The 26,946-nt window shown below is 51.4% G+C and overlaps 2 protein-coding genes across 2 annotated transcripts; one reads left to right on the forward strand and one right to left on the reverse strand.

Moving 5' to 3' along the window:
- Positions 1–20,054: 20,054 nt before the first annotated feature.
- On the reverse strand, positions 20,055–22,866 carry MRPL46 (mitochondrial ribosomal protein L46). Its single transcript, XM_072870923.1, has 4 exons — positions 22,650–22,866; positions 22,003–22,198; positions 21,254–21,427; positions 20,055–20,532 (listed from the first exon to the last, which is right to left on the reverse strand). Exons 1-4 carry the CDS (start codon positions 22,857–22,859, stop codon positions 20,282–20,284), a joined length of 831 nt encoding a protein of 276 aa, XP_072727024.1. The 5' UTR covers positions 22,860–22,866; the 3' UTR covers positions 20,055–20,281.
- A 55-nt stretch (positions 22,867–22,921) lies between these two features.
- MRPS11 (mitochondrial ribosomal protein S11) lies at positions 22,922–26,668 on the forward strand. Its single transcript, XM_072870248.1, has 5 exons — positions 22,922–22,974; positions 23,213–23,326; positions 23,556–23,645; positions 24,421–24,550; positions 26,561–26,668. The coding sequence occupies exons 1-5, from the start codon at positions 22,922–22,924 to the stop codon at positions 26,666–26,668; spliced, it is 495 nt and encodes a 164-aa protein (XP_072726349.1).
- Positions 26,669–26,946: the final 278 nt, after the last annotated feature.

The raw sequence follows: 26,946 nt of genomic DNA on the forward strand, positions 1-26,946 counted from the left end.
TGAGCCAAACCAGGGTGTTTGACTTGAATTCATTAGTACCTTTTGTTCCACCACTATTTTCTCTGCATTTGTTTAAACGAAGAAAATCCCCCCTTCCCATTCCCCAGCTCTTGCTCACATATTAGAGGAACATTATGGGATATTTATAGCTCAGCTGAGCTTGCTAAATGCCTTCTTCTAGGAAAATAGTTCATCAAACTGTCTATTTTGACTCTTTGTTTAATTTCTCTTGCCCATCTGTTCCCGCTGCCATTGCTGGAAGCCTGGCACCACCTGAGTCCAGGCAGGCACCGATGGGCACAGGTGCATGGCTCAGTTTGGGGACATCACCTGGGTTTAGTGGGGAGCAGCAAGTGTGAACTGGGCGTGAACCCCAGCCCTACTGCTGACTTTGTGGACATCCCTTCAGTGCCATTGCACACCTGCAGCCGGGCTGGGCACAGCAGGGAGCTAAACCAGCCCCCAGCTAAGCCGGGGCTAGCTGAGCTGAATGCCCTGTCACTGGGGCAGCTGCAGCTTTGAGAGGCCATGGGGCAGCTTAGATGGGAATAAAGGGACTTGCAGAGGGGTTTGCCTCACTCCAAGGGAAATCCCAGTCACTTAGAGCAGTTCTGGCTGGAGGAGAGATGATGCACTCTCTCTGCAGGAGGGGAGAGCAACTTTTTAGCTGGCTGCACCCCTTTATCACACGCTGGGCAATGCAGAAATGTCCCCCCCAGGACATGTAGAGCAACATGCTGCCTGCCACCAGCTGCCCGGCTGGGAAAGAACATCCCCCGGCACAGGGCGCTTCGCTGCACGGCTCTGCTTCCATTGAAAGTCTGGCAAACTTGACAAACTTTGAAGAAAAATCCTTGTGCCCGCAGGCTGCCAGGGCCAGCTGTAACGTTTGCAAAGTGGGGAGGGGGGATGCCTCCGAGAATCCCACAGCGACACAGGAGGAACAGCCTGATTCAGGAAGCATCCACTTTTTTCCACCACCCATTATGCGGATAATTTCAGGAAGGTGACAGGAGTGCCAGCCTCCTCCCTGTCCCTTTGCTGTCCCCAGGGTAGCTCCAAAGCCACATCTGTACCAGCACATCTGGCTGGTGCCCCTCAGAGCAAAAGCCTTGCTCACCACCCGAGGACACAGCTCCAAGGCATCCCACTAATCCCCCCACATCCCCACCTACGACTGCGTGGCCAAAAGCTCCTCTGCTCCCCTTTCTCTTAATATATAGGAGGGAAACATCTGAGATCACTGCAGTTTTATTGTCAGATTTGGCAGCCTTTTCATATTTGGTTGGATTGAGATACAAATTGAATTTGGTTTTCTCCTGCTGACTCAGTTATTTGTTATAGGAATAAGCATGTGGTAATGGATTAGACAGGGGAAAGAGATTTCTCTTTCCATGATTTGCCATGCCCTGCCCCGTGTATTCCTGGTGTGGCTTTGCATCACCGATGACTTTGCAAGCTCCTTCCCATCACTGTCCAGCCACAGCTGGACATGGGAATTTTTTTCACAGCAGACTTGTGCTTCTTTCCCCAAACTCTGCAATGTTTTAGTGCGGAGGAAATTTAACCAACAGTGAAATCATTTTCTAAATCTGCTCCCCACCCATATCCTTCCCCCTCCCTCAGTCCCCATCAGTCATTTTGCTGGAAACAGTGCAAAGCTTTTCTGAGGCTCTTCAGCTGTGCCTGCAGCGATCTCCCTGCCCGAGGGGCTGTCAAGCTCCCTTCGCCCTTCCATCTTCCATTTGTGCAGACCAGGAGCAGTACATGATGCTCTCTGCATCCCAGCCGCATCCTTCCCACCTCCCTGCTCCCGGGGGGCCAGGCTGCACCACCACCAGCCCTTGGGGACTGTGGCCAAGGAAGAGGGCAGCACATGTGGCATTAATCCCTGGATCTGCTCACCAGCTCTGGTGTTTCTACACTCCCCATCCCAGCATTGCTCTTTCATATGGGGTCTGGCACCCCAGGGCTTCCTCCAGTGCCCCCACCTGGGGGCAGAGCCCCCCAAATCCCCGGGCGTGCTGCAGGCAGCAGAGCCCAGCTCCGGCTCCCCGGCATTCCTCCTCCATGGCACTTGTGGGGAGCTTTCACTGAAAACCCATAAAATCCTCCTGTCCCCGGCACTTGACGGGGGCTGCGGGTCCTCGCAGCATCCCTGAAGCCACAGCACACTCTGCAGGCGCTCGCACCGCAGCACCGACCCCGAGCCCTCCACCGGGTCCATGCCAAGTGGCACAGCCCCGAGCCCTGGCCACCGCGGGTGCCCCCGGGCTGCAGAGGGCTCCGTGCCCACAGCCCTGCCCTGCTCAGCAGGCGCTGGGAGCTGGGGCCATGCAGAGGCCGTGTCTGCAGACACCAGCGGGCAAGCAAAGGCATCAAATAGAGCCCATCACATCATCCTCCCACCCGCCTCCGCAGCTCTACCTCCCCACCGCACCCCCCGTTTGCAAACCACCGGGCACTCGCTGCCTGCAGCTCCCCCGCAGCGGGGTTCGGCAGCCGAGGGCAGCTGCCCTGGGGCTTTGCCCCTTGCCATGCTCACCCCAGCTGCAGGGCTCCGGCACAGCACAGCGATGGCTCCACTAATTGTATCAGCATAAACATGGTTTATAGCACTGCCGCTGCTGTGTGTCAGCTTTTCTAAATCACCCTGTGCAGTGGTCTCCATCCCTCGTCAGAGCACCAGCCCCTCTCCCAACCCTCTGCCGAAATTAGAGGTGCTGGGAGATCCCCCTCAGTGGCAAGTGACATTAAAGGAAAGTTTGCAAAGGGCTGCCTGGCAGGGATGGGGCACTGATAGCAGCCTCCAGCAAGCAAACCTCCACAGCAGCCAGAGAGCAGGTCAGCCCCTCCACACCCCTGGAGCACATCCCGGAGGAGGTCATTTAGGAAGAAAAAACCAAAAGCCCTAAGAGAAAAGAAAGGAAGAGCTACACAGCTCTATCAAGAGGAGAAAAGTAGAGCAGGCACAGCCAAAACCCCTTCCAACCCAGCTGCCACATCCCCCCAAGTTGGGGGGTATTATTCTGGGCTTTTTTGTTTTTATACCCTGCCCAGCTCTCCCAGGACATGCCCAGTGCCTGCTCCCAGCCCCTTAAAGCAAACACCCCATTTAACAAGCCCACATCAAGCTGGATGTGAAGCAGCTGTGGCTCCTGACCCCCTCACCAGACCCCAAAAGTCCTCACATCAGGGGTTTCACCTGCAGAAACCATCTGGCCCTAGATCCTGAGCATCTCCCTGTCCCAATGCTACACACCCCAGTGCAGGGAAGGAGGCCAGAGCTTGCCAGAAAGCAGCAGCATTTCTGAGCAGAGCTCTTGCAAAATCCCCATCCTTTCCCGCACCATGCGCAGCAGAAGCAGCCGCAGCGTTCCCACCTCAGAGGAGAGGAGCCACGAGGCAGACGGAGTCTCTCGGCAATGAAGCACTGCAGCACAGGCTGCCAGGAGCTGGCCGGGATGCTCCTAAAGAGCATCCGGCAAGCCTCAATAACATGAATCCGCTGCCGAAGCCCTGTGCAGCAGCGAAGCCCTTGGCTGCGGTTCCTATCAGGGAGGCTGATGGCCAGGACAGCCACTGTGGGGTGTCCCAGGGCTCGACCGGTCCCATTGATGGCTGCTGTGGGGTCACTCTTGACCTCTGAGGAGGCCCCCCACCAAAAATTGTGTGGGTGGTCCCTGGAGACAATAAGGATGATGGGGGCCCTGGGGAGCTGGGCATTGGGGAAATCTGGCTCCAGCAAGTCCACACGCAGCCAAGGGGGACGCGTGGGACACCAGCTCGCTGCCTGCAGGGCCTGAGCCTTCAGAGACGCGTGCGTGGGGGTTAAAACCCGCTGCTCAGTTTGCACTCACTGTCGGAGGCAGTGGGGTCCCCTGGGCTGCTGCATCCTCCCTGCTGGAGTTGCACACGGTGCCAGGAGGGGAGCTCAGCATCTCTCCCGGGGGTACCCCCCCGCGCTGCCCCCCATCGCAGCCTTGCATCGCCCAGAGGCTGGCATCTACAGGACACTGCACCGAAAATCGGTCCCAGACATGGAAAACTAAACAGCTAAAGCAGCACGCCTCAGCCCCTTAGGGATTTTGTTGCTAAAGCTGCCGGGTTGCAGCAAGGCCTCTCAGCTGGCCCTGTCCACCACTCGTGTCTCAGCTGGGCCGAGCCTCCGTTCAAGCACATGTGCTTATCACAGGTATTTAAAAATAGAAATAATAACAACCTCTTCTCTCTTTCCTGCCTGGTTGGAGAAATAGCTTAATTAGTTAATAAGGGGTTTAATTTGTTGTGTAGCTGTGTGAAGAACTTGCAGAGGATGAGCTAAGTCAATAAGTCAAAGCAATGAGCCTTAGAGGTAGGCTGGGGAGGGGAGGGTGTCCCCACCATGACCAGCCATGTCCCGCAGGGAGACCTAGCTCTGCCTCCAGCCTCAGCAAGGATTTCCAGACCAGGCCTGAGGAGCTTCTCTTGGCGGTGAAATGATTGTGTCCCAGGGGAAAAGTTCAGGCAAGTCAACATCTTCTGTTTTGCCAATTTCTGCCCACTTTAGCAGGGCAGCCGGATCTCAAGCAAGATGCTGCTGGTCCCAGGCACGGGGGTCTCCCCTTCTCTGCGCCGAGATGTTGGGCTCCCAGTATTCCCCCAGCAATGGGGAAAGGCAGGGAGGTGACCAGAGGACGGCTCTTTATTCCCATACACTCAAACCCCGCGGCAATGAAGATGCTGACTCCTGAATATGCATTTCAAAGTCTTTATCTCCAAGTGCACTGGGCTTGTACACCTGGGGAAACTGCCCATATCTCCCTCTGCCCATATCTCCTGCACCCCTGTCCCAGCTGTAGCGGCAGGACCCGGTCCCTCAACACCCAGGCCCTTTGGCCAGCCTGGCCAGCGAGCAACTGGCTAGGGCATGTGCTGTCTCAGCAAGCTCCTGCCTGATCCAAAACAACCTGACAATTAGTGTTTATCTGTAGCAACACTTAAAAAGGCATAAAATGGGTCTTTATGTGGAGTCACTGCCACACTGCAGAAGAGGCTTCAGCACTCCTCATCCCCAAGACTGGGGGAGGGGACGAGGACCCTGTGCTGGCAGCCAGGATGCTCACCGGCAGTTATAGCTCTCAGAAATCCTTACAACCCTGGTTTCTGCTCGACCCTGTTAAAGGTAAACTCTTAGACAGAGATGAGCAAGGTGGAGGAGAAAGACAGAGACCTGACCTAGCCTTTGGCACAGGCTGTTTCAGCCTGTCAAAGTGCAAAGGGCTGATGGAAAAAGCTGCAGACACACACAGGGGCACACAGACTGCGCCAGCAGATCCTCACCCGCTTCTCCACTCCTCTTCCCCATCACGCACCGTCATGCAGCTCTGTTGATGGCTGTGGACTGTATCGCACAGCACAGCTCCATTTAACGCACAGCTCTATCAAGCCCACGGTGTCCGGGCTGGGCTTCCCAGATATACCTCCCTGACCCCGCTGGGCACCAGCTGATTTCCTGGCAAGGGGAAAGGTTGGTGCTGGGCTGCTGACGGAGCTGGAGCCGGGGGGGCTGCTGGGGTCCACCAAGAGCCACGCTGGGAGATGCCAGAGGAGCCAAAGGTTTCTCCCCAGCAAGCCAAGGCAAAGCCATAGCAAACTTGTCTTTCTTCCCACATGGCAGCCCTCTGCGACCCGTTTGGGTGTCATTATAGGTAATTCCCTGCTTGACGTCTTGTCAGAGGTGGGGGAGGGAGGCACCATTTCAAGAAAAGACAAAAGGGCTCTTTCTTCATCAGCATTAACCTCAGGCAGCTCTCGAGAAAAATTCTGGGCAATTAGTGGAGCATAAGAAGATTTATAATTGAAATCTAGTTTGTAGCACTACAGGCGGCTCCCTCAAAAGACATTTCTCAGAGACCAAAAAAAAAAAAAAAAGGGGGGGGGGGAGAAAAGAATAGAGAGAGACAGAGGGGGAGAAGGAACTAGTTAAAGAGTTTTAAAATCTCACCGAAAACTCCATTTAGTTTAACATTGCATGATAGCTTTCATAATTCAGAACAAAGTGCAAAGCTCTTTAATGAGGCCATTAATGACCCTTTAATTTACTCCACCAGTGCTGAATTCATAAAACATTTATGTTCCATTTACACAGGATTTTCCTGAGACTCTTCGGGGCAAGTCACCATCACAGAGCAGGTGGGATGAAACAGGGCTCGTCTCTTCTGTTCCCTCTCTTCTTCACCCCGGTGCTGAAGCTCCACGTGTGTCTTTTAATTCTGCTGGAGAAGCTGCAGGGACCCAGGAGGGAGAAGAGCCATTTTTGACCCTTCCGCACGGTAAATAGATGCAGAGCGCTCTCTTGTATTCTGCTCTAGGAACAATGAAACTCTTTTTAAGATCTAGCTAGGGCATCGACAGCCAGCCTTAAAAAACATTTTTAAAAAAAATCATTACAGCACAGCTCCAGTTCATTACTCGCTTGCCCACTGGGAGGGGTCTCGCTTGTGATACCAGATTTGCTCTTGGGGTAGTGCTGTTGATCTCAGAGCACCTGGGGGAGATATGTCCCACCAGCTTTCCAGGCTGCACCTTTGGATGGTGATGGAGGACGGGGTGGGGGAGGCTCAAACGATGCAGGTCTGTAGGTGGGTGCTGAGGCTGGCGATGCTGGCTGCTCCGTGTGCCAGGAAGGACAGGCTGGACTGGGAGCTGCTGCTAGGCTGAGCAGAGGTGCGCGCTGGGCTGCTGGTAGAGGTGGTGGCTGAGATAGATTGTCTCTTGGCATCTCAATATCTCCTGTCCCTGCAGCTGTGGGAAGCTCAGAGAGCTGTCAAGGCACACATGGGGCAGCATCCTGCGGTGAGAACGGGGCTGGTTCATCGCCCTCATTCAGCACTCCGCGAAGGCCACACATGAGCCGCAGGTGATGGTCCAGACTGGTTGTCTCTTGACCCAAGCTAAGCTATTTGTCTCTCAACAGTTTTTCTTCTGTTACAGATTGCAAGCAGGGAGAGACACCTAGGAATGTGTAATTGCTTGTATTGGCTGAAACATCTTTTAAAAAACAAACAAACAAAAAAACCACCCTCTTCCTAGTTTATTCCAAAGACCTTATTCTCATTTCTTCAGAAAATGTCAGTTTCTAAGCATCTTCAGATAAAAAGAGCTATTAATCATTGCAACTGGGTTCAGAGCATCTGACGTTTGCTTTTACCAACCTTCTCATCTGCTTTCTCGGCTTCAGGACTGTTAAGCACTTCTGGTCTGCTTGTGTCCCTCTCAGGAGGGTTTCTTGCACCAGCAGACACAATTTTCATGGCAAACTCAGGTGGACAGAGGTGCCAGCCCACAAGAAACTGTCTCCCAAAAGCCTCTGAAGAGAGAGGCAGGGAAGACACTCTCAGGCTATCAGCAGAGGAAAAAGTTAAAGCCTGTTGGACAGCATGTCAAGAGTCAATGTTTCCAATATCTATAAATGACAGGAACAGTCCATGCCTGAAGGTCTGCAGAGCTGGGTCTCCCTGCAGCATGCGTCTGGTAAGGAGTGGGGACACAGTCTCAGAGGGAGTTTTATTTTCCATATCATTTGCCCTCTCCCCCTCAAATTCAGCTTGGGTTGTCATTCTCATTTCCTGCTTCACCCCTGATTTTGCTGACGCAGGTTAGAAACCTGATGGACCATCGAGGTACTGACACTGCTTGCGTCTGTATGGTTCATGAGTCATCCTCCTCGTTTCACAGCTAAAAGGACTGCTGACGCTGATGCCCTCAGAAAGGACACATGAGCAGGAGCATCAATACATTTGAAACCATGTCAGCGCTCATCAGCGGTGGGCTACGTGCACACTGGTTTGTTATTGTAGGGTCTCTTGCGTGCGCCAGGTTCTGCACACCGAGTTGTAGGGTCATTTTTTACTTCAGGGGAAGGAACCAGAGAGGAAGATTGCTTGACCTACCTGGTTCATTCGTGCAGAACTGCTTTGCAGCGTAGGGTCAAGTTTGTCAGAACACTTACATCACAAAAAGAAATTATGGCCAAAAGAAATTTTAAACACGGACAAGAAAAAAATAACAAAAACCCCACAGATACGCACTCCAATGGAGAGAAAAAAATAGACACCATTTTTCAAATATTCCAAGCAATTTTGGAATCTCACACTCAAAAGTGATCTAAGCACTAAAAGCACCAGGACCCTGACAGGATAAATAGGGTAAGTGGTCTCAGTTCAAGTCCAAAGTGCCCAGTGTCAGCAACGCAAGTGGTGTTGTAAGAGACCAGCGAATGGCTTGTGGGGAGGGAACCTGCAGCAAGAAGGTGAGGCAAAATGGAAGTGGCTGCCCAAGGGACCAGCACACCCGGCAGCAGCAGGTTGCCCACTCTGCCTGCCATAGAGGGATGCTCTCCATCCCAGTACAGAGGTGGGATGCACCTAGGTGGATGCGTCTAGCCTTTGTGGACCACGGAGGCAGGAGAAGCCAAGTTTCTTTGCTGAAATCACCCCCAAAGGAAAACGGAGAGGCAGGAGGTGCAAGACCAACAGCGCTAAGGGGAGCCCATGGATGGAGCTGGCTGCCCCCAGGGCCGGGATCATTTCTGGGACGCTATCCTGTACAGTGACGGCTGACTGACAGAGAGCAGGGAAAGGAGCCAGGTCTGAGCAGCACCGGAACCTCCCGCTGTCACGCAGAGCTGCCTGCGGACTCAGATGCTCCAGGGGCTCTCACTCCCTTTGGCTCTGGCAGCAAACAGCTCTGGGCAGCTCCAGGAACCAGTTGCCTTAGCTCGATTGTTATTTGATTTCCAGAAACATCAATGCAGGGATCCCATCCAAACTGGACCCCAGATTGTTTACTAAGCACAGGCTGTCATTTAGTTAGAAACACATGGACTCTTATTATTACATTTCCCTGGAAAAAAACAATAGTTTAAGTTAAAGGGGAAAATATTTAGTGAAAATCAAAACTTGCACTCACACACATAGAGGCTCTGATGTTTCATAACCACTCAGTTCCCCACTCCTCCATCCCAGTTCGCTGCTCAGCACGTCCCTGCTTACAAAGACCATCTCTAGGAAAGCCTACAGCCAAAGGCTTCCATTTGCTTAGGTTACCCATGTTGGCTGTGTGGCCAGCCACATGGAGTCAAGACTATGAAGCCTATGAAGTACAGGCAGGCTCCTGAAGCTGCCTGCATCTGCACCGATTTCTTAACATTTCCAGGTAGCTCACCTCCCAGGCTCCAAGAGCCGAGACCTCGCAGCTACTGCCCTTGAGGGCATGCAGTACTTGAAGCTAACAGACACACCACCTTTATGAGGATCTTTTTGTACTTTAACTAAAATCAGAAATGCACAGTTTCAGCCACACTGAAAGACCCCTGCACATATATCCATGAGTGACCTGAGCTCCTCTGAGCAGTCCAAGATCTCTCTCCACCACTGTAACTGAATGCACAGAGCCCTGAGGATCCTCACGCATCCACTTTCCTTCTGCTGCTTTAAAACCCCCAGGAGAGGGCAGCTGAAACATGTAAAGCCTCAGTTTGGTCACTTTGACGGGCCCCAGGAGGTAAGCCAATGCTCACAAGGTGTCTGTCCTACTGGTGGTGTTGATGCTGCCTGAAAATCAAGGTCGTTTCACAGCCAAACCACGAGCTAGAAGAGAGTATCAGCAGGCCAGTGGGAAAGCCCTATTTTCCCTAGTACAGCTTCTGGATCTTATAATCAAGACTATCTGATACACTGATGTCATGCTAGTAATGGTATAACTCTATATCAGCCTAATGGCACAATGGGTTTACAAAAGGAGCAGTATATGCAGAAATACGCATTCATGCTTGCTAATCCCTCATAAGCCTGTAATCCTGATTCTTTCTTTTCCAAATAATAAGTGCAGATCTATTAAGACCCTATCACTAGCTGCATGCTAAATTCCCCTCTTCCTGCCTGGAATCTGCTGCGTACCCTACACATCATGGGGCGGGGGCGGCTTGCCATCCCCGGCAGCCCTTGGCCCCTTGTAATGACAACGGTGATGGTGCACGCTTGAAAATCCCACCCTGGGGTTTCTTCCTCACCTGTACCAGGGGAAGCACATGGAAGCAGCCACAGCTTCACTACAGCTTCCCTTCTGGAGGGTCTGAAGATGCCTTCTGGAGGGCTTTTCTGCATCAAAACAAAATACATTTACTCACAGGCATGCGTGTAAGCAAGGGGATACCCCGTGTCAGTGTTTGACAGCCTCCTCCAGCCATCCCTGGCAGAGTTTTTCACCCCCTTCTTGCCAGTTGTGTCCCAGCGCTGCCAAATCCCAACCTCCACCAGCATCCCCAGCCACAGACAGGTACTGCCAGGGAGTCTTGGTATCAAACAGCATTTTATAACCATTCCCCAGCCACTGGATACATACAACCTGGAAATAACCCTTCCAGGAGTGACAAAGTAATAGTCACTAATTACACAATTCATTTATTCTTTGGCACTAATAAAAAAAATGAATTTGTGTTACAAAGAAGGAAAAAGAATCTAAGGATTTGTTTAATTAAAACTACAATGTATTGAAAAACCAAGTAATTTTAATGATACAGACAATTCTGCGATTGTATAATTAGTAATTAAGTACCTACAGATATGACAGTTTCCTTTCTTTAAAGCTATTCATTTTTCTTCTTGTTGTTTGTTTTTCTTTTTTTTTCTTGCATGCAACTGTCTTCAGGGCACACAAATCATGGGAGCAAACTGCTGCGTGGCGCATCAGCTACCAGCCTAGCTCTGTGTGCGGTTCCTTACTTGCAGGCAGAGGTGCCGCACCCTCACCTCTCGCATCCTGATCCCCACCAAGGATTGACCACAGACCTTCCTCCCCAGCCTCCCTCTGCCCATAACAGCCGCTCTCTGTACCGAGAGCTGAGCAAAAGTGGGCAGCAGTGCAAATTGTGACTCCAGCCACGAAGAACCGCTGGGACAGAGCTGACAGGCGGAACAGCTACAGCCTTCTGTAGAGGGAGTCAAGGAACAGACTGTTAGCCCAGTGCTATATATATATTATGCTTATATGTCCTGATGTTAACCAATGTTATATATATAATTTAAGTATTCATGTATTCATAGCTATAAAGGCCTTTTCTCTACTCGAGCTAAATTGTATAACCGTGACCTATTGTCCCAGAAGGCTTTTTATTCATGTTAAATGGGTACTGAGATTATAGTGCTCCTTGGTAGTAGGTGCAGAAGCGTTCTGGAGGAGACAGAAGACGGATGGTCCTATCGAGGCTCAGCAACGAAACCAAAAACATGAGAACCAAGCAGCTCTGCAGCACGGCTGGCTTTGAATCTGACAAATCAGCTGGGGGTCTTGGGAGAAGTATGGGGTGTCACCCAACCTTGTCCCCTCCCCAGGGAGGTGCTAACTGTACCCATGGAGTGGGGACACCAGTGCCCAGCAACGCACCCCTCGCACACTCACATGTCCCCAGTTCTGGTGGCTCCAACTTCCCGTGGTGGTCCCTGACTGCTCACCAGTCCCATCTGTTCCCCGACCAGTAAGCCAGGGAGACTGAGCCAGGCTGGCCTCCGTGGTGCTGCTGATAGCGATGCTTCACGAGCACTCCATGCTGCATCTCCGACATGCTCTTCCGCCCTGCCCTGCTCCCTGGGGAAAGCGTGCCCGCTCACGTTGTCCCCTGCAAACAGTGCAATTTGTCACTGGCTCCCCGGTACCCACAGGAGCCTCCAGCCCCATCAGAGAGCCCAGATGCACCCTGGCAGCTCCCAATTAATATTCAAGGGGAAGTACAACCTCCTTGGAAAAAGCTGCATCAGCATCCTGCAAGGAGCTCCTGCGCCCTTGTCCCTCCCTGCCCAGCCAGGAGATCACTGCAAATCACGTTAGCGAGATTGGCAGGTCCCCTGCTCAGATCTCAACCTTTCTCCAAGGCCTGGGGACCCCTCTGGCTGCTGGCTTTGAGTCTCATGGTCACACAGGCAGAAGCAGTGAGATGTTCCCAGCCTGTCTGTTCATTCCCAGTGCACGCCAAGGAGAGCCCCCAGTTCCTCAGAGACATGTTACCTCCACACTGTCTTGGGAAGAAATCAGGACAAGGCTGGCCTGGACGCTGGTGCCGGGATGCACAGTGGTGATCAGGGATGCTGGTGTCCCCTCACCGGCTCTGGCACTCCAGTCGCTCTGATGCAGTCAGGGGGGAAGCGGCAGTGAGCTGGCTGCTGGCTGTTACGCTGGTGCCAGATGGTGGATGAGATTAAAAGAATTTGATTTTCAAATAATCCATAAACCTGGCTGAGCTAATGTCGTTTCATATGCATTATCTTGTAATCCCAGGGAAGAGAACGTTTCAGAGCAAAGAGCCTTATTCTCTCTCCCTGCAAGGACTCTAACAAGCTATAGATAATCCCCTTTTTGTTGGAAGGTGCTTACAGGGGACCTACAACACCCAGAGCATGGCACAGGGGCTGCAGCTCTGCGCCGGTGCCTGGGAAGAGGACAACCAGGCACCCAGCACCAAAGGGGCTGTATTGCCCTGAGCTTCATAGGCGTGGGAGCAGCACATGGCGGGGCCCAGGGACACCTTGAACTCAGACCCCTGGCAGACAAGGGAAGATAAAGGAAGGATTTTGCTGCTCCTGCCCCCTAACAGTGCATGGGAGCCCATGCTGCATCACTGGGGGGGGGGGGGGGGGGGCAGATACAACCCCTCTTCTACATAAACCCACTTTTATGCCCACTTTTGGGGATAAACCCCCAAAGCCCAACCCAAGCAAATCAAAGGCATGCTGTGCCACCTTGGGGAGAGGATCAGGCCCTCCCTGGTGACTAAGCCCCACAGCCAGGGTCTGGTGACCACACTCCCTCTCGCAAGGTGAGGGACAGCATGCGGCTGAAACCTGGACGCTGCTGGAAACAGCTTCACTGCCCTCTCCAAAGCAAGCACTGCACAGCCAGGCCATAGGAAATTCATCCTCAGGGATTTCTTGACTTCTCCTTGCCTGTGTCAAACACCTGCAATCATTTTTTGCCTTTAACCCTACCCCACATGGATGCACCCCTTCTGCACACCCATCCCTCCCTAACCCCTGCACAGCACCCTGGGCAGCCCTCAGCACCTGCCCGCCATCCACCCTCAGATGCTGCCTGCCTGCTCCCTGCCTCTTTTCTCTGCCCTAGAGACTCCTTTGAGACTGGTCACTTGTCAATCCTCCGTGGACCAAAGACAACCCTCTCCCAGTCGCTGGGATCCTTCAACGTTCAAGGCACCGAGCTTGGACACAGCGGTTAAAAATCGGTGATCCTTACTCCGTGCTCCAGGTTCCTACACTGGAACGTGTGAGAGCTGGAGCAGGAGGCGATTTTAAGGGTGAAAGGGAAGGAAAGCTCCACGGATGAGATTTCCCAGTCACTGCCTGCCATCTAGTGCCTAGCACTGAGCTGTTTCACAGGCAGCAAGCGACATCTGCCTCCACCCTCGGGGGAATTTAGCTCTTAAATTAGAGCCAGCAACATTTGCTCATCAGGCTCCCAGCGCTAGGGAGTTCCCCACCGTGCTCCTCACCCTGGGCCAGGGCCAGGGAGCGGGTTTTGGAGTCAAACAGCCCAAATGCTGGAGGGACCTGTTAGGGAAAACAGCCCGGGAGCGAGGGGAGGTGATGCTGCGTGCCTGTCTGGGTTGCAAACGCGATGCCCAGCTACAGCAAGCTAACTAAATACAACACATCTCGCTTCACTGCACACTGTTACCTTCAAGGTTGTGTCGTCGTTGTCAGCGGCTCTGAGCAAAGCAGTGCACACAGGCATTGCGTGAAGAATGCCACAGGCTAGAATTAGGGAGACAAATGGAAGCGCAAGGGAAAGGGGCAAAAGGCGAAGCTTGTCAGCTGTGTGGGAGACTGAAAACCTACAGAAAATCAGGAAACAAACAAAAAATAATCAAGAAACACTGACTTTCTGACCTGGGTATTCTGGTGCTTGGAGACCCTACTGGAGTTTCCCACCCAGTTCAATCCATGGGCAACCATTGCAGCAGGAACACAGTCCCTACAAGCCACTTGTAGCCTTTGGGTCAGCACCAACAACAGGTGATTTGGACTCTTTTACAGGTCTCCAGGCAATCTGGGGGGCTGATGCTCGCGCTCCCCTCCCTTCAGTAAGGGCACATCTGTGCTTTACCTTAGGGGCTGGTCATCTGTCAGCTTCTTGTCCCTCTGAAAGGGCTCCAATACATACCTACCCACCCACAAAGGCAGGAGAGAGCAGTGGAAAGCAACAGCTCACCACAGTCCTGTTTCCAGGCAGAGAAAATTAAGGGGTATGAAATGCAGAAGGGTCTGGGATAGGCAATGTCCATCCTGCTCACTGCCGCCAGCCCCTGCTAGATCAGGAGCCTCTAGCACGCTGCTGGCAGGGCACTTTCTGCTGTGCCACATCCCCTACTTCCGCGCCAAGGACAAGACTGGACATTGAACTGTAAGCACTGGTGGAGCAGGAGCAGAAAAGTGGGTGCCCATGGGTGCCACCTCCAGCAGTCACCCATCTGCACCCTGAAATGGGGAACTCACTGCCCCTCCACACTGGGCACTGGTGGGATCAGACACCCCGAATCCCAGCCTCCCTCCTCACCAAGCCCCTGATCACTTGGCTGCCCACTCCCCATCCCACCCCGTTGCTTTCCTCAAGCTCATCCAACATTCGCAGCCTCTGCCATTTGCTAATACCACGGCTCAGGAAACGATTGCTGTTTTGCAGAGGGGCGCGTTGGGTCTGACACAAATGGGCTGCACTAGTCATTTGGAAAAGGCAGGCAGGGCAGGGCAGCAGCTTACAAACACGCAGAACCAGATTTACTGATTAGCACATGGCTCCGATTTCCTCCAATGCTTCCAGAAAAGCAATAGGCGACATTAACAAAAGGATTACTCAGAATTCAAAAGCAAATGGGATTTGTGACCCATTATATTAACCGGGGACTGGGGAAAGCTCTACAGAGAGAGAACACTGCCAGCAGGTCACCAAACCAATTATTAAGAGCTCACAGATCACGAAGCTAGATATATACACACATCAAGATAAATTTCTATTTGCCTGCAGAAGCAGGACGCTGGCTGAGCCACCCTCCCAACCCAGTGTGCTTTTTCTATGTGCCCATTAAACCTGGATTATATCTAGTTACTTTCCCCAATAATTCACTTCCCCCACAGGTTTAATGCTGTGGAATAACATTTGGGAGGGTAAAACCTGAAAGGAGAAATGTAATGGGCATAATTACTTTGATAGATGAGAGAGAGCAGAAAGCAGGCAGGCAGCACGTGGTGGGAGCAGGCCAGCAGCACACACGCTCACCCCTGACATCGCTTGCCATCCTCCCAGCAGCAGCGCTGGCCCGTGCCTCATGCCCTGACGTCTCCAGCTTCCCTCTGCCCTGACGCTTGAGAGGGAAAGCAGCCCTTAGACACAAGATAACCAGCCTCCAACACCAGCTCTCACAAATCTCCAGCAGAGATCAGCTTAAACTGCAAATTGCTAGCTGTAAAACCTTTTCCTAAACTTTTGCCTCGGTTATTTATGAGATTGGATGTTCATGGTAGCCAGGTAAAGGGCCGGCTCCTGCTAGCACACTGTCCTGCTTCCGGAGTAGGCTGCGATGGTGAGTCCTAAAGCCTTGTATACACTGTATAAAGGCTTTATTGCCTTGGATGGGTTTTGAAGAAGCTTCATTTTAATGTTGCTGAATAACCCTTCATATTTCAATTGAGAAATGCCCCTGGGTCTCCGATCATTGCCTATGAAGTCCTGCCAAAGGATTTTATACCCCCCCAAGATCTGTTAGGGAAAAGTAGCCTTGACAGCAAAGCTGTATCTAGAACTACCTGAAGGGGCTTTCTGCTGTCAGCATTTTGTACTCACCTCACAAATTCCTGGCTTTGCTTTTTGAGGGCTTGGTGTTAAGGATTGGGCATTACCAGCAAAGCTTCTGGAGCAATTTTACCCTGTGTCTGTTTCCCAGTAGCTCCCCCTTCTTTTATATTTGTTCTTGCCTTTGCAGAGATTCACCCAAGTGCTGCGTTCTGCCTGCCCCATTCTGCATCCTTCCAGCACACTGGTTATGTCAAAACACAGGGATGATTTCACAAGAAAAGGGAGGAAAAAGGTATCCTCAAAACAGAAGGATGAGATCTAATCCACTCATTCCACCGGCGACCTCAAACAGATTTTCCATGCCATGTTCTACTGGGTCTCCAGGCTGCCACAGAGCAGAGCACCCCACGCTGCTTCTCCTGCAGGCTGCTGAGCACAGCAGGAATGGGCAGTGCTCACAGAAACACCAGGCACTGCCAGAAAAACTCCCTCCAAAGAGACGGATCCCTTCCAACACAAGCACCGGAGCTTGAATAGAATGAAAGCAAAGTGACTGATGCTGCTGGAGATGCCTTATCCTCCAGGACAGGGAGCAAGCCCACAGGCTGCCCCAGCTGGGATGGCCAAACTCCTACCCACCCCAAGCCAGCCCACCCCTTGCCCCAGCAGGGAGGGATGCTGCAGGGGGCTCCTTGCACCAGAGCACCTCTCCCTGCTCTAACAAGCTCATGGCTGTATTTGGGAGCAGTAGCATCTCTCCTCCTACAGGTTTTCAGAGAGTAGGAAGCAGTGTAGCCCATGGCTCCAGCAGCCTCTCCTGGCTCTGCATGTATTTATCTTCCAAATGTTGAAGCCTTTGGTTGCTTGGAGCCAGCCAGGAGGAGCAACAAATAACAGCTTCCTATTATGTGAGAAAGCACGCAGTTCTGAACAGTTCACAGTGTTACTGTACCATAAAACACAGGAGCGGGGCTCTGCTTAGACAGCGCCAATCCCCGAAACTCCCGCAGACAGGGAGGGATATCAGCTAGGGAAGATATTTTGTAGGGCAAGTAGAGGAAAGCTGTATCTGTTTTATTAGGACTTGTTATCTCTCCTTTGCTCGAGGGGAGTAATGGCATCCAATTTGTCACAAAGAAAACCTTCATCTCTCTCTTCTAACATGGTGGCTTAAGCAATGACTTCGATACAGGAGTTTTAGACTTCAACTGATCCTTCTATTTGTTTCTGCCCCTGGAGGCTTTTAGCAACAGCTGCTGGACTGCATCGCACCAGGGAAAGGTCATCTTGATATGCCTCCTTCCCCCTTCAAGGGGGGAAGTATCTGCCTTTTGTGTGAAGCGTCCTGTGCTGAAAATGGCTTTGAGGAGCAGAAAGTCTCCACAGTCTGACTGCTCTCCAGCTTCCTCCCTGACATGCACAGTCAGGGGAAGATAATGCTCAGACCCTGGCCCCAGCAGCTGCAGCACTGATCTTACATTGGACTTCTTAGATGAGCCCCACATTGTTGCTCTCAAAGTGAGGAGTCACAGGTCCTTTCCAAAACACCTCTCTCCGGTGCACACTTCACAGGAGAGCTCTTCGATTGATCTGGCTGTGCCTTGCACTAAAGAGCCACAGCAAAGTCGGTGCCTTCCCAGGTAGTTGCTGCAGCTTCAGCTTCTGGTAGAGAGACCTCGTGTGAGGAAGCCTTTGCCAAGGTGAGAAAAACCCTCCAGGCTTTGGGTGCAAACAAGTTCCAGACTCCCCCACCACCCAGGCAAACACTCACCTGGTTCTCCATCACATTTGCAAGGGGAATTTTGTGTTTTGTGCTCAACACAAGCGAAATGCTCCCCCTGCTCTTTGTGCTGGACCACAGGAGGCACATCGTGGCTGTAGCAGCTCTCTCCCAGCCACAACTCAATAGGCTGCTTCTATTCCAGGAGAGAGAAAAGCTCTCTGAAAACGTTTTTAAGGCTTTGTGCCTTTCAGTAGTTACCAGCAAAATATATCCCACCAGCCTGCCTGATTAGACTTCTGCAACGCTGCAAGGAATACAGGTATAGGTTTGCACTGAGCGGAAATCAGTCTGCAGCTATCAAGTTCTCAAAGTAAAATAACAGCCTCAGAGATCTACCGTGGGACCTCTGCGAGTAGAGAGGAGATGAGAAGATACAAACCATCCTCTCTGCTAGGAAACCTGCATGATATCCCTCTGCCTTCCCTCTCACCGAGGCCGGAGCCGGGGGGAACAGGCCACACAGAAGAACAACTGAGCAAAAGCACACAAGTTGCAGAATCTGGGATTGTTTGCAGCAACTGGTTGAGGGTTTTTAAATAAAAATCAACTGCAGGGAAAAAAAGGCTGCAAGCAGGAATTTGTGTTTTAGGTGATGAGAAAACAACAACTTCAGCTTCCAGAAAAGACCAAGCTTCTCACACACCTGCTACCTGTAAGAACAAAGGCCTTAGCCCAAGGAAAAAAATAAAAAAAATGAAGGAGGCTGTTGATTCTGACCTTTCCACTGCTGAAGGGAGCTGCACCTCTCTCAGCACAGACAATGCCCAAAGACTTGTAGCTTGAGCAAGTCAGAGAATAAGAACTGCCTGGATTTGAAGATCAGCAAGATTTCAGTACAGCCTTTTTTGACTTTTGTGCTCCTGATTGACAGCAAATAAGCACTGATTAAACAGCATTTTATATGCTTTGAAAGTTTCACTCCAGCAACACAAAACCTGCCTTTGGCATGGGAAAGGGGGCAGAGACCTTGGAAAAGGGCATGCCCTAAGCCTGCGCCCACAAAGCTCTGCTCAGGGGCTTTGTGCTACAGAGCCAGCGACAGCCTGAAACAGGGTGGTAGAGAAAACCCTAATCCTGAGCTGACTGCACCCATGGCCCCCCAGGCTGGTGGGGCACAGCCTGAGGGGAAGGACTCACCTCTCCTCTCTGCAGGAGCTTTCAGTCCTGGAGAAAGCAATAGTTTCCCCTTCAGCAGTGCTGACCACAGACAGAAGCCAAAAAATCTGCAGTTTTTCAGGCACATATTCTGCTCTGCATTTATTTCCTCTTTGCAAGTGCTTTCCGTTGCAGACACAGCCTCCTTGCCAGGCCTGCGAGGGTGCTTCAGGAAACCAAGTTTTGTTTTGTTGGTAATTTATGGCAAGCCTGCAGCTCCCAAACTGCCCAGCATTAGAAAATAGAAGGCTGCTACCCCCCCACCCCAATGGCTTGTGGAGTGATTAAGGATAGCTTTAGTTTGAGGCCTGCAGCTCAATAGCTCCCAAAGGATTGATAAAATATATATAGCAATCTCCAGTTCCACCTCTGGAGGCCAAACTCTCTCCAGATGATTAACAACAGCTATTTCATCCCTCTCTCCCTGCTGCTGAAGAAGGCTGATTCTCTGCAAGGTCCAGCCAACACTGGGCCCACAGTCTGACTACCAAACAGCAACATTTACAACCAGAAAAAAACCTCCAAGAAACAGAATCAGCCCCAGAGAAGTGAGACAGCACCATATAAGCACAGAATAGATCTTCTAATAAAGAAATTGGGGTAATGGGGTCAGGCTACCTGAAGCAGACGTGGATGGGCTGGGCTGGGTTAGCAGTGCTAGCCTAATGCAGCAGGAATGGGAGCCGAGAACTCCCCAGATCCACCTTTGAGGCTGCTCCCAGGAGGCAGCAACGCTAGAACAGCGTTCCCCCACCAGCAAAAATTAGCCTCTCAGCCCAGACAGAGAGCTGCTGCTCAAATGTTACCCTCCTTCAGTGTCTGTTGCTACAGCTTGAGGCTCAAGAGGAGGGCACTGTGGGTGGGAAAGCAGCACTCATCTAAAGAGCGAGCTGCTGCCTATTCCTCATGCATCCATGTCCTCCACGGCCACCACGTGTCACGGACTCTAGGCCAGAGGCAGCTCCAATGCAGATTAAACATAAATAAATTGTGAATATCCCAGCGTCCGTCTCCCCAGAAACCCACCTTGCCCAGCCTTGTGTCCAGGAAGGTCTGTTCCCACCTGGACACACAGATAACCCTCCAGTGCTGCTCTTACTAAAGAGTAGGTGCCAGAAACAAGCATTAGCCATTGCTTTAAAGAAACCATTTGAGCTCTAGACTATGATAGGAGTCTGGTGAGGAGAGCAAGCCTCCCGGCTACGGCAGCCCCAGGGAATCACACACCTGGGAGAGGAAAAGATCACAACATGCATTTCCAGAAGACGTGGAGGAGGATTCAACAAGAGCAAAGAAATCCCTGAGGAGAGCTTCACTTCCAAGTTTTAATATTTATTTAGTACAGGCCCAGTGAAGAGAACTGGGAAATAAGGCAAAGGCAAATTATCCTCCAGAGCCCGAGTTAACATCCCATACACACAGACCATGCAAAGCAGCAGCTGTTCTCCTCCCTGGAGCCATGTCCCACATCTCCCCATCTGCTGGAGCACAGCCTATCATTTATAAGTCCAGAAGGAATCGATTGACTTTTTTCAGGTATTCTGACTTCAAGTAATCTCCCAGCTCATCCTTTGTGACCCACAGGTAGTCTTCCTTCAGCTCTGCCTGGGACAAATCACTGCTTTGGAGGAAGGCTTTGAAGAAGAATACTTTGGCTCCCATGTTATCCTCAGTCCTGATGGCCCTGGGGAATTTATACTTGTAAATCCCATATGGCGCATTCCCCAGGATTTTGGCTTGAATGTGATCTCCTGCAAGACCCCAGCAACGCAAGAGGAAGAAAACAGAAAACAAGACATAAGAACACAGAGCAACAGTAACTGCTCTCCTGTAGTAACAAAAAGGTAGCACAAGTCACTCCTTGTATCTGGTTCAGACTGACTGTTCCCTCTTCTTAGCAGAAATACTGCCAATTGTAATGTTTCCCCATGAAAAAACAACTTGTCTTGGAGTCCAGCGAGTCCTCTCAGAGTGAGAGAGGGAGGGAGAGGGTATCAAGCTTTGCCAACCCACAGTGAAAAGCAGGGACATGTGGGTTTGCCATCACTCATCTGCCACAAAACCTGCTACAGGGCTACAAGGAGGGAAAGAGAAGCGGTACACCTGGAGCAAGCCTACACCATTCAGGGGGTGTCTGGAGACACTCCAGCATCAGACTGCAAGGGCCAGATCCAGCACCGCAGCTGCTGGCAGCCAGAGATCCCAACTCGCAGTCTGCCAGCCCAGTCAGCCCCCCACACGCTGCAGTCGCTCTGTGACGGCACACAGTTAGAGAGCCAATTACCCAGGATCATGGCTCTTCCCAGAAAGCCCACCCCATTGAGCTCCATCCCTCTGCCATGAAATACCTTTTCCCAGCAGACGGGAGGCAATTTCCCTACAGCAGATGGCAAATATCCCTCAGATAGGGCACTGGAAGAAAACCACAGGGACAAAGAGGAGGGAGGGCTAGGTACACAGCAAACTACACACCCAAAAATGTAGCCATGGCTCGTTCAGCTGTGCTTCGCAGCGTCTCTCCAGGCTGCCATTCCACTTGAGGCAGGAGCCACAGCTCCTGGTTACCGATTTTCTGTTTCACCAGAAGCATCAGGTTACTGTCCAGCTTCCTGTTCAACGATGTCCGATTGTTGTTTTTATCAGCATCTGCCAAAAACCAACACACGCTGGAAACAAAGTCTCCTGGCAGCACTGGTCTGATCCCCTTGATTCATCACCCCTCTACGTCTCATAACCTTCCAGCAATAATACATAAGCATGGATACACAGAACAAGACCAAAATCTAGCTAGAAATGCTCTCAGTTGCTTTAGAAGCCCATGCGGGATTCAGCTGGAACCCACTGCTAGACTGCACTCTACCTGTTTCATTTGCAAAGGGAATCTACAGCAAGCAGCCTGGATCTCCAGCTTGACAAAAATCAACAAGAGCGCTAGGCAAGCTTGGGAATCAAGCAACCCAAAGTTTCTCTTGTCTGGAAACGACATCCATTTTCACTGCTTTGCTCCGATAAGGTTGTGTGAACATGCACTTTGCAACATGGGAACACTGGTTCCCTTGTCAGACAGTTAATTCCTCATGTGCTAACGGTGCTGCTATGGAGCCAAGACCCTCTTTAAAACAAAAAAGGCTCAGCAAATGCCTCCCCTCCACTGAATTGCACTCAGATGTGTTTAGCAGATAATCAGGGTGTTCTCACCCACCATAAACTTCAGCCTGTACCTGTTATCCGCGGAGCAGCTTCAAATCGCAGTAACTTCTGTTCCCACTTGTCCTCCAGGTCTTGAGCCATGATGACTGTTTTGCCGGGTGCTTCGTCATCATCATCATAGGCGCTTTCCTTCCTCCTTCTGAGCTGCTCCTCCTCCTCCAGCTGGCGGACTTCATGATCTGAATAGTGGCTTTTCTCCAGCTCTATCTAGAAAAGCAATGCAGAAATCACTAAGGCACCAGCGCTATGGACTGAACTTAGCAAGCAGAATTATTTCTATCTCAGTAAATGCAAGTGAGTTTCCCTAAGCTCGAGCAGAACTTCCCTGCTCACAGCAAGAGCCTCTATCAAGGACACCAACGGCATCGAGGAAGAACACGGGAGCACCACCAAGACCCACGATAGCTGGTGCAGACAGCAAATCACACACGGAGCACCCAGCATCACTTCATGGCGGGAAGTGACAACATCCAAGGCGCCCACAGCTCCTCCCAGCCCCCGGGCTGTCACCCCCGGGGCTGGCAGTCGCGGCCAGTCCCCGGTAGCGCCTAAGGCGCTACCGGGGACTGGCCGCGACTGCCAGCCCAAGAGGTGCTCTCCGCTCCAGGCCTGAGGCAGCCATTTTCCTGTCAGCAAGCTCCCCAGCGCCCCACTCTACCTGCTCCATGAGGGCCGCCATCTCTTCCTCTTCCTTCTCGAGGGGCTGCGTGATGCGGGGCAGCCGCAGCAGGCACATCGCCCCGAAGAGCCGCCATGGCCGAGGCGCGGCAGCAGTACAAAACCACCGACCCCAACCCGCCGCTCGCTTCACGGGCGCCGCCATTACGCCGCCGCGCGGCCCACAATGCCCCGCGGTGCGCGCCGCCATCTTTCCTCCTCGCTCCCATCGTGCCTTGCGGCGACCTCTCCGGGCGCGCTACGGGAGCCGCCATGAGCGCGGCGCTGGCGGTCACCTGGCAACGGCTGCTCGGAGCGGCCTGGGGGTGAGCGGCGGCGGCGGGAGCGGGCCGCGCTGAGGGGGGAAGACCGCGCCGGGCCACCCTCGCTCGGGGCTGACCGCTGGGGCCCTCCCGCCCAGCGATGGCGGCCGGCACGGGAGGCCCTGTTGGGCCCGACCCTCCCCGGGCCTGCGGCTCGCCCCCCCCCCCCCCCCCCAACCAGCGCCCGGGGGAGGCACCAGCACCCTCACCCTCACCGCCGGCTGCCGTTTCTTTCCCGCAGGGGCCGTACTGCCACTCTGTGCCGCGGCCTACGCACCGGCCCCCTGAGGCTGCAGGACCTTGCGGAGGCGGCGGCCGCGAAGGAGGCGGAGAACCAGAGCGCGACCGACCTGAGGTGAGACGGGCAGGCCGCGCCGGGAGGGCTCTGCTATTTGCCTCTTGCTGGGAGGTTTTATCGCCTCCGGTGTTTTTTCAGCCGAGGAAGGAAAGGAAGTGACTTGACTCAATCACAAACGCAGCTTGTGTCTTTTGGAGACTTGATCCCTTCTTTCTTTCCCAATATGAAATAAAACTTTGCAAAATTTAAAGCGTGAGTGCCTGATAACTCCTGTTTTGCTCCTCAGCCCGTTAATCCTGCAGAGGAACTCCATGAGATGGGATGGAAAGATCTATGAAGAGATCCCAATAGCTCACATCAAAGCTACGTACAACAAGTAAGCAAATGAGCTGCTCCATTCCTGCTCTCATGCAAAGTAAAAGCTTATAACATACCTGGGCTTTGGCCAGTCATTGTTTTGATCAAAAGGCTCAAAGGAAAAAAGCCAGGGGAGTGGTGTTCATGACTGGGAAGATAATAATACTGAATTCATACCTCAGTGCTGTTCAGGAAGCGTAAGTGTCCTTATAGTGTCTTTAAGAGCAAAAAGATTGCTATTACATGTTTTGACCACATTCTCATACGAATAATTAGATGCTGATGGCTTTAATGGCAGGTTACTTCCAGCCCTCTGCTCTAGTACTATTGCTGTACAGCTGTTGAAAAAATTCTCATATTCTCCATGAGAGACGGTTGTGTTTCATTAGTGATCCCTAGTGTGATATTTTACTGTTTCTTAAAGCTCTTTCAAATTCTAGAAATGTTTTGTGCATTTTTTTAAGAAATGGAAGAGGTAAAATGCTCACAGTGAGAGGTGAGTCTGAAAGGGCTAAGTGGTATCTGAGGTGTACCTGGATAAAGTATACCTTGTCCAGAAAGGTTTTGTCACCTCGCTCAGATTCTCTCAAGTGACCAGAAGGTCACTGCTGGGCGGTCTCTGCAGCGGGTTCGTGTAAGCGGGATACCTCGAAAGGGAGTGCTGAGTTAAGGTGGCTTGGAGAAGGGAGACAGGGATCCTGTGGCGAGCCGTGCCAGTAAGGTGAGCGAGAAGAAACTGGAGAATAAAGCTTTGGTCTAGCTTGCTTCTTTCTTTTGCCCCTCTCTTTCTGTAGCACCCACATCCAAGTGGTCAGCTTTGACAACAGGCCGTTTGCCCGTACATCCTGTGGCACAGAAGGCTTCCAGAACGCCAAGAAGGGAACTGCCATCGCGGCACAGACCGCAGCCATGGCAGCAGCAGTGGTGAGTCTGCACTGATGATTCTCACCCTCCCAGAGGGGAGCACTGACTGCCTCCCCCCACTGCCTGGGTACATGCCTTGCTCACAGGCAGCAGTCCAGAGCTCTGTTCCTTAGCGCTCAAGCAGCACACTGCTGTCTGCTGAGTTTCCCTAGCTTCATCTGACACACTGCACATCTTCACACAGACAAAGCATGTTTGAAACAGCAGTTAGAAATGCCCAGAGGGTGAACTTAGCTGTGCAGGTTGTCATTGGGAAATGTAACTTGGAGCCTATCCTTTTCTAGCTCCAGTTTGCATAGCTCCTTTTTATTCTAAGTGAACATCTCTCAGCCATTTTGGAAATGTAGCCCCTGAATCAGCAGCAGTTCAATTTTTGCACTGTAGGGGACTGAGAAGTGACTGTAATTACTGGCTGAATGTTTTATATTTGATCTCTGCCACAGGAGAACTGAGCTGCTGCCAGCAGTTCCAGTCAGAGAAGGTGATGTCCTTGCACGTGTAGTTTCCAGCTGCATACAGTTTACTGTAATTGTTTCTAAAAAACCATGTGGGTGTCCAGGTGGCAGGAAAAGATGAGGCTGGCTGTGTCATGGTCCTCATTACAGCAGAATGAGGCAAGGTTAAACTGAAAAGCCTCATCCTAAGTTAGGTGGAACTCGCTCCAGCCTTTCATGTCAGAGGTGTTTGGTGCCACTGCTGGCCAACAGCTTATTGTGGTTGCCTCAAAGGAATATAAGAACATCTTTCACTATTAATCTGTGCTCATTGGAGCCTCATAATAGCTGCATAGCTGTGCTTGGCCAGATTTATTCTGTCACTGTCAAAGTTGTTAGTACATTAATTGCACCAGAACACAGAAAGCGAGAGACCCAGAGCACCATCCACGTGATGGCAGCATGGCTATGCTTTACAGCAGGTGTTTTTCATTTTCAATTTGCGAGCCCCTAGAATTTTTGCACTGAAGATGTGGACTCCTGCACAGCAATACAAAGCTTGCCTGCTTTTCTCATTTACCCTCTGGAAGGAATCCACTGATCACAAGAGAGAAGTCGCTGCATTAGAGAAGAGAACACAGCTTTGAATTAGTCCATGTTAGTCCCTTGCAAGTTCAGTCACATATCCATGGATATGTCATTTTCTGCCCCGGCTTTAGGTCACAGATAGTTTGATCTTAAAGCTTTCTCAAACTATCTATTTCACAGATAGTTTGATCTTAAAGCTTTCTCTTTTAGATCAGTTTGATCTTAAAGATTTCTCTGAACTAGCACAGAAGTTCTCCTGAAACTGCCATGTCTGTATCCAGGCCTCCTTTTCTCCTAGTGTCTTTGTGCAATAATCCCCATATTCGTCTTCTGTATCCATTACTACCTACTCTTTATTTTTACTTAAAGAATACTATGATACTGGGTCAAAAGGGAATGAAAGACTCCAGGGGAGCCAGAGCAGCAGTAGTCATATCAAAGAGAACACTAACCAGTTGTTGTTTTTGCAGAAGGCACGTGGGAAGGGTGTATTGCATGTACGAGTCATGGTGAAAGGACTGGGACCAGGACGCAAAGTAGGTGTCAGAGTTTCTTTTCATATTTTTCTTTCTCAGGCATCATCCAGGTTTTTTAAATTCAGGCTTGTCTCATGACTATACCTATTAACTTGGTTTTTCTGAAGGAGATGTAAAGAATTCATCACTCAAGTGCCTAGTAATGAAATTTTAGAATCATTAGAATTTTAGAGTAATACCACTTTGGAGGGAGAATAAAAGCTGTATTTGGGACTTCTTCTAACTAAAGTAGGAAAATTGATGGGAATGCTGATGAAAGGACTGGAGCAGACAGGTTTAAGCTGGGTTTTCTGATACGAATTACTTATTTTTATAAGATAATTACAAAGTAGAATCATTGGAACAAGTTGATTTTCAGATGGGGGACCAAACTATTTTCCCCTGAGCTCTTTCCCTTCTCTGCTGTTCAGTGTGTTGATAACAGCATGTCATCTGCTGTCTTGTTCTTCCAGGCTGCCATCAAGGGTTTGACTATGGGAGGTTTGGAGGTCATCTCCATCACCGACAACACCCCAGTTCCACACAACGGGTGCCGCCCACGGAAAGCCAGGCGAATGTGAGAGTGGAGCTGAAGAGACACACAGCTTTCAACATCATTTCATCCAACAGGGACTGGGCTGAATGTTGCTCCTGTGACAGATTCTGGAAAGCCACCCTCCCTGGAAATACTTGTTGAGGGAAGCTTGGAGAAGAGAGACCATCCTGGGCCTTAAAAGCCCAGGTGGTAGAAGCTGGTGGTAAAAGCAGGAATACATGTACTCCCTTAATGGGAAGCCTCTTGTGTACAAAGTTTGTTGATTAAAATGTTGGTCTTTTGACAGCCATTCCTGCTGTGTTC

The sequence above is a fragment of the Ciconia boyciana genome, chromosome 8 (assembly GCF_034638445.1).
Source record: "Ciconia boyciana chromosome 8, ASM3463844v1, whole genome shotgun sequence".
Taxonomy (NCBI): Eukaryota; Metazoa; Chordata; class Aves; order Ciconiiformes; family Ciconiidae; genus Ciconia; species Ciconia boyciana.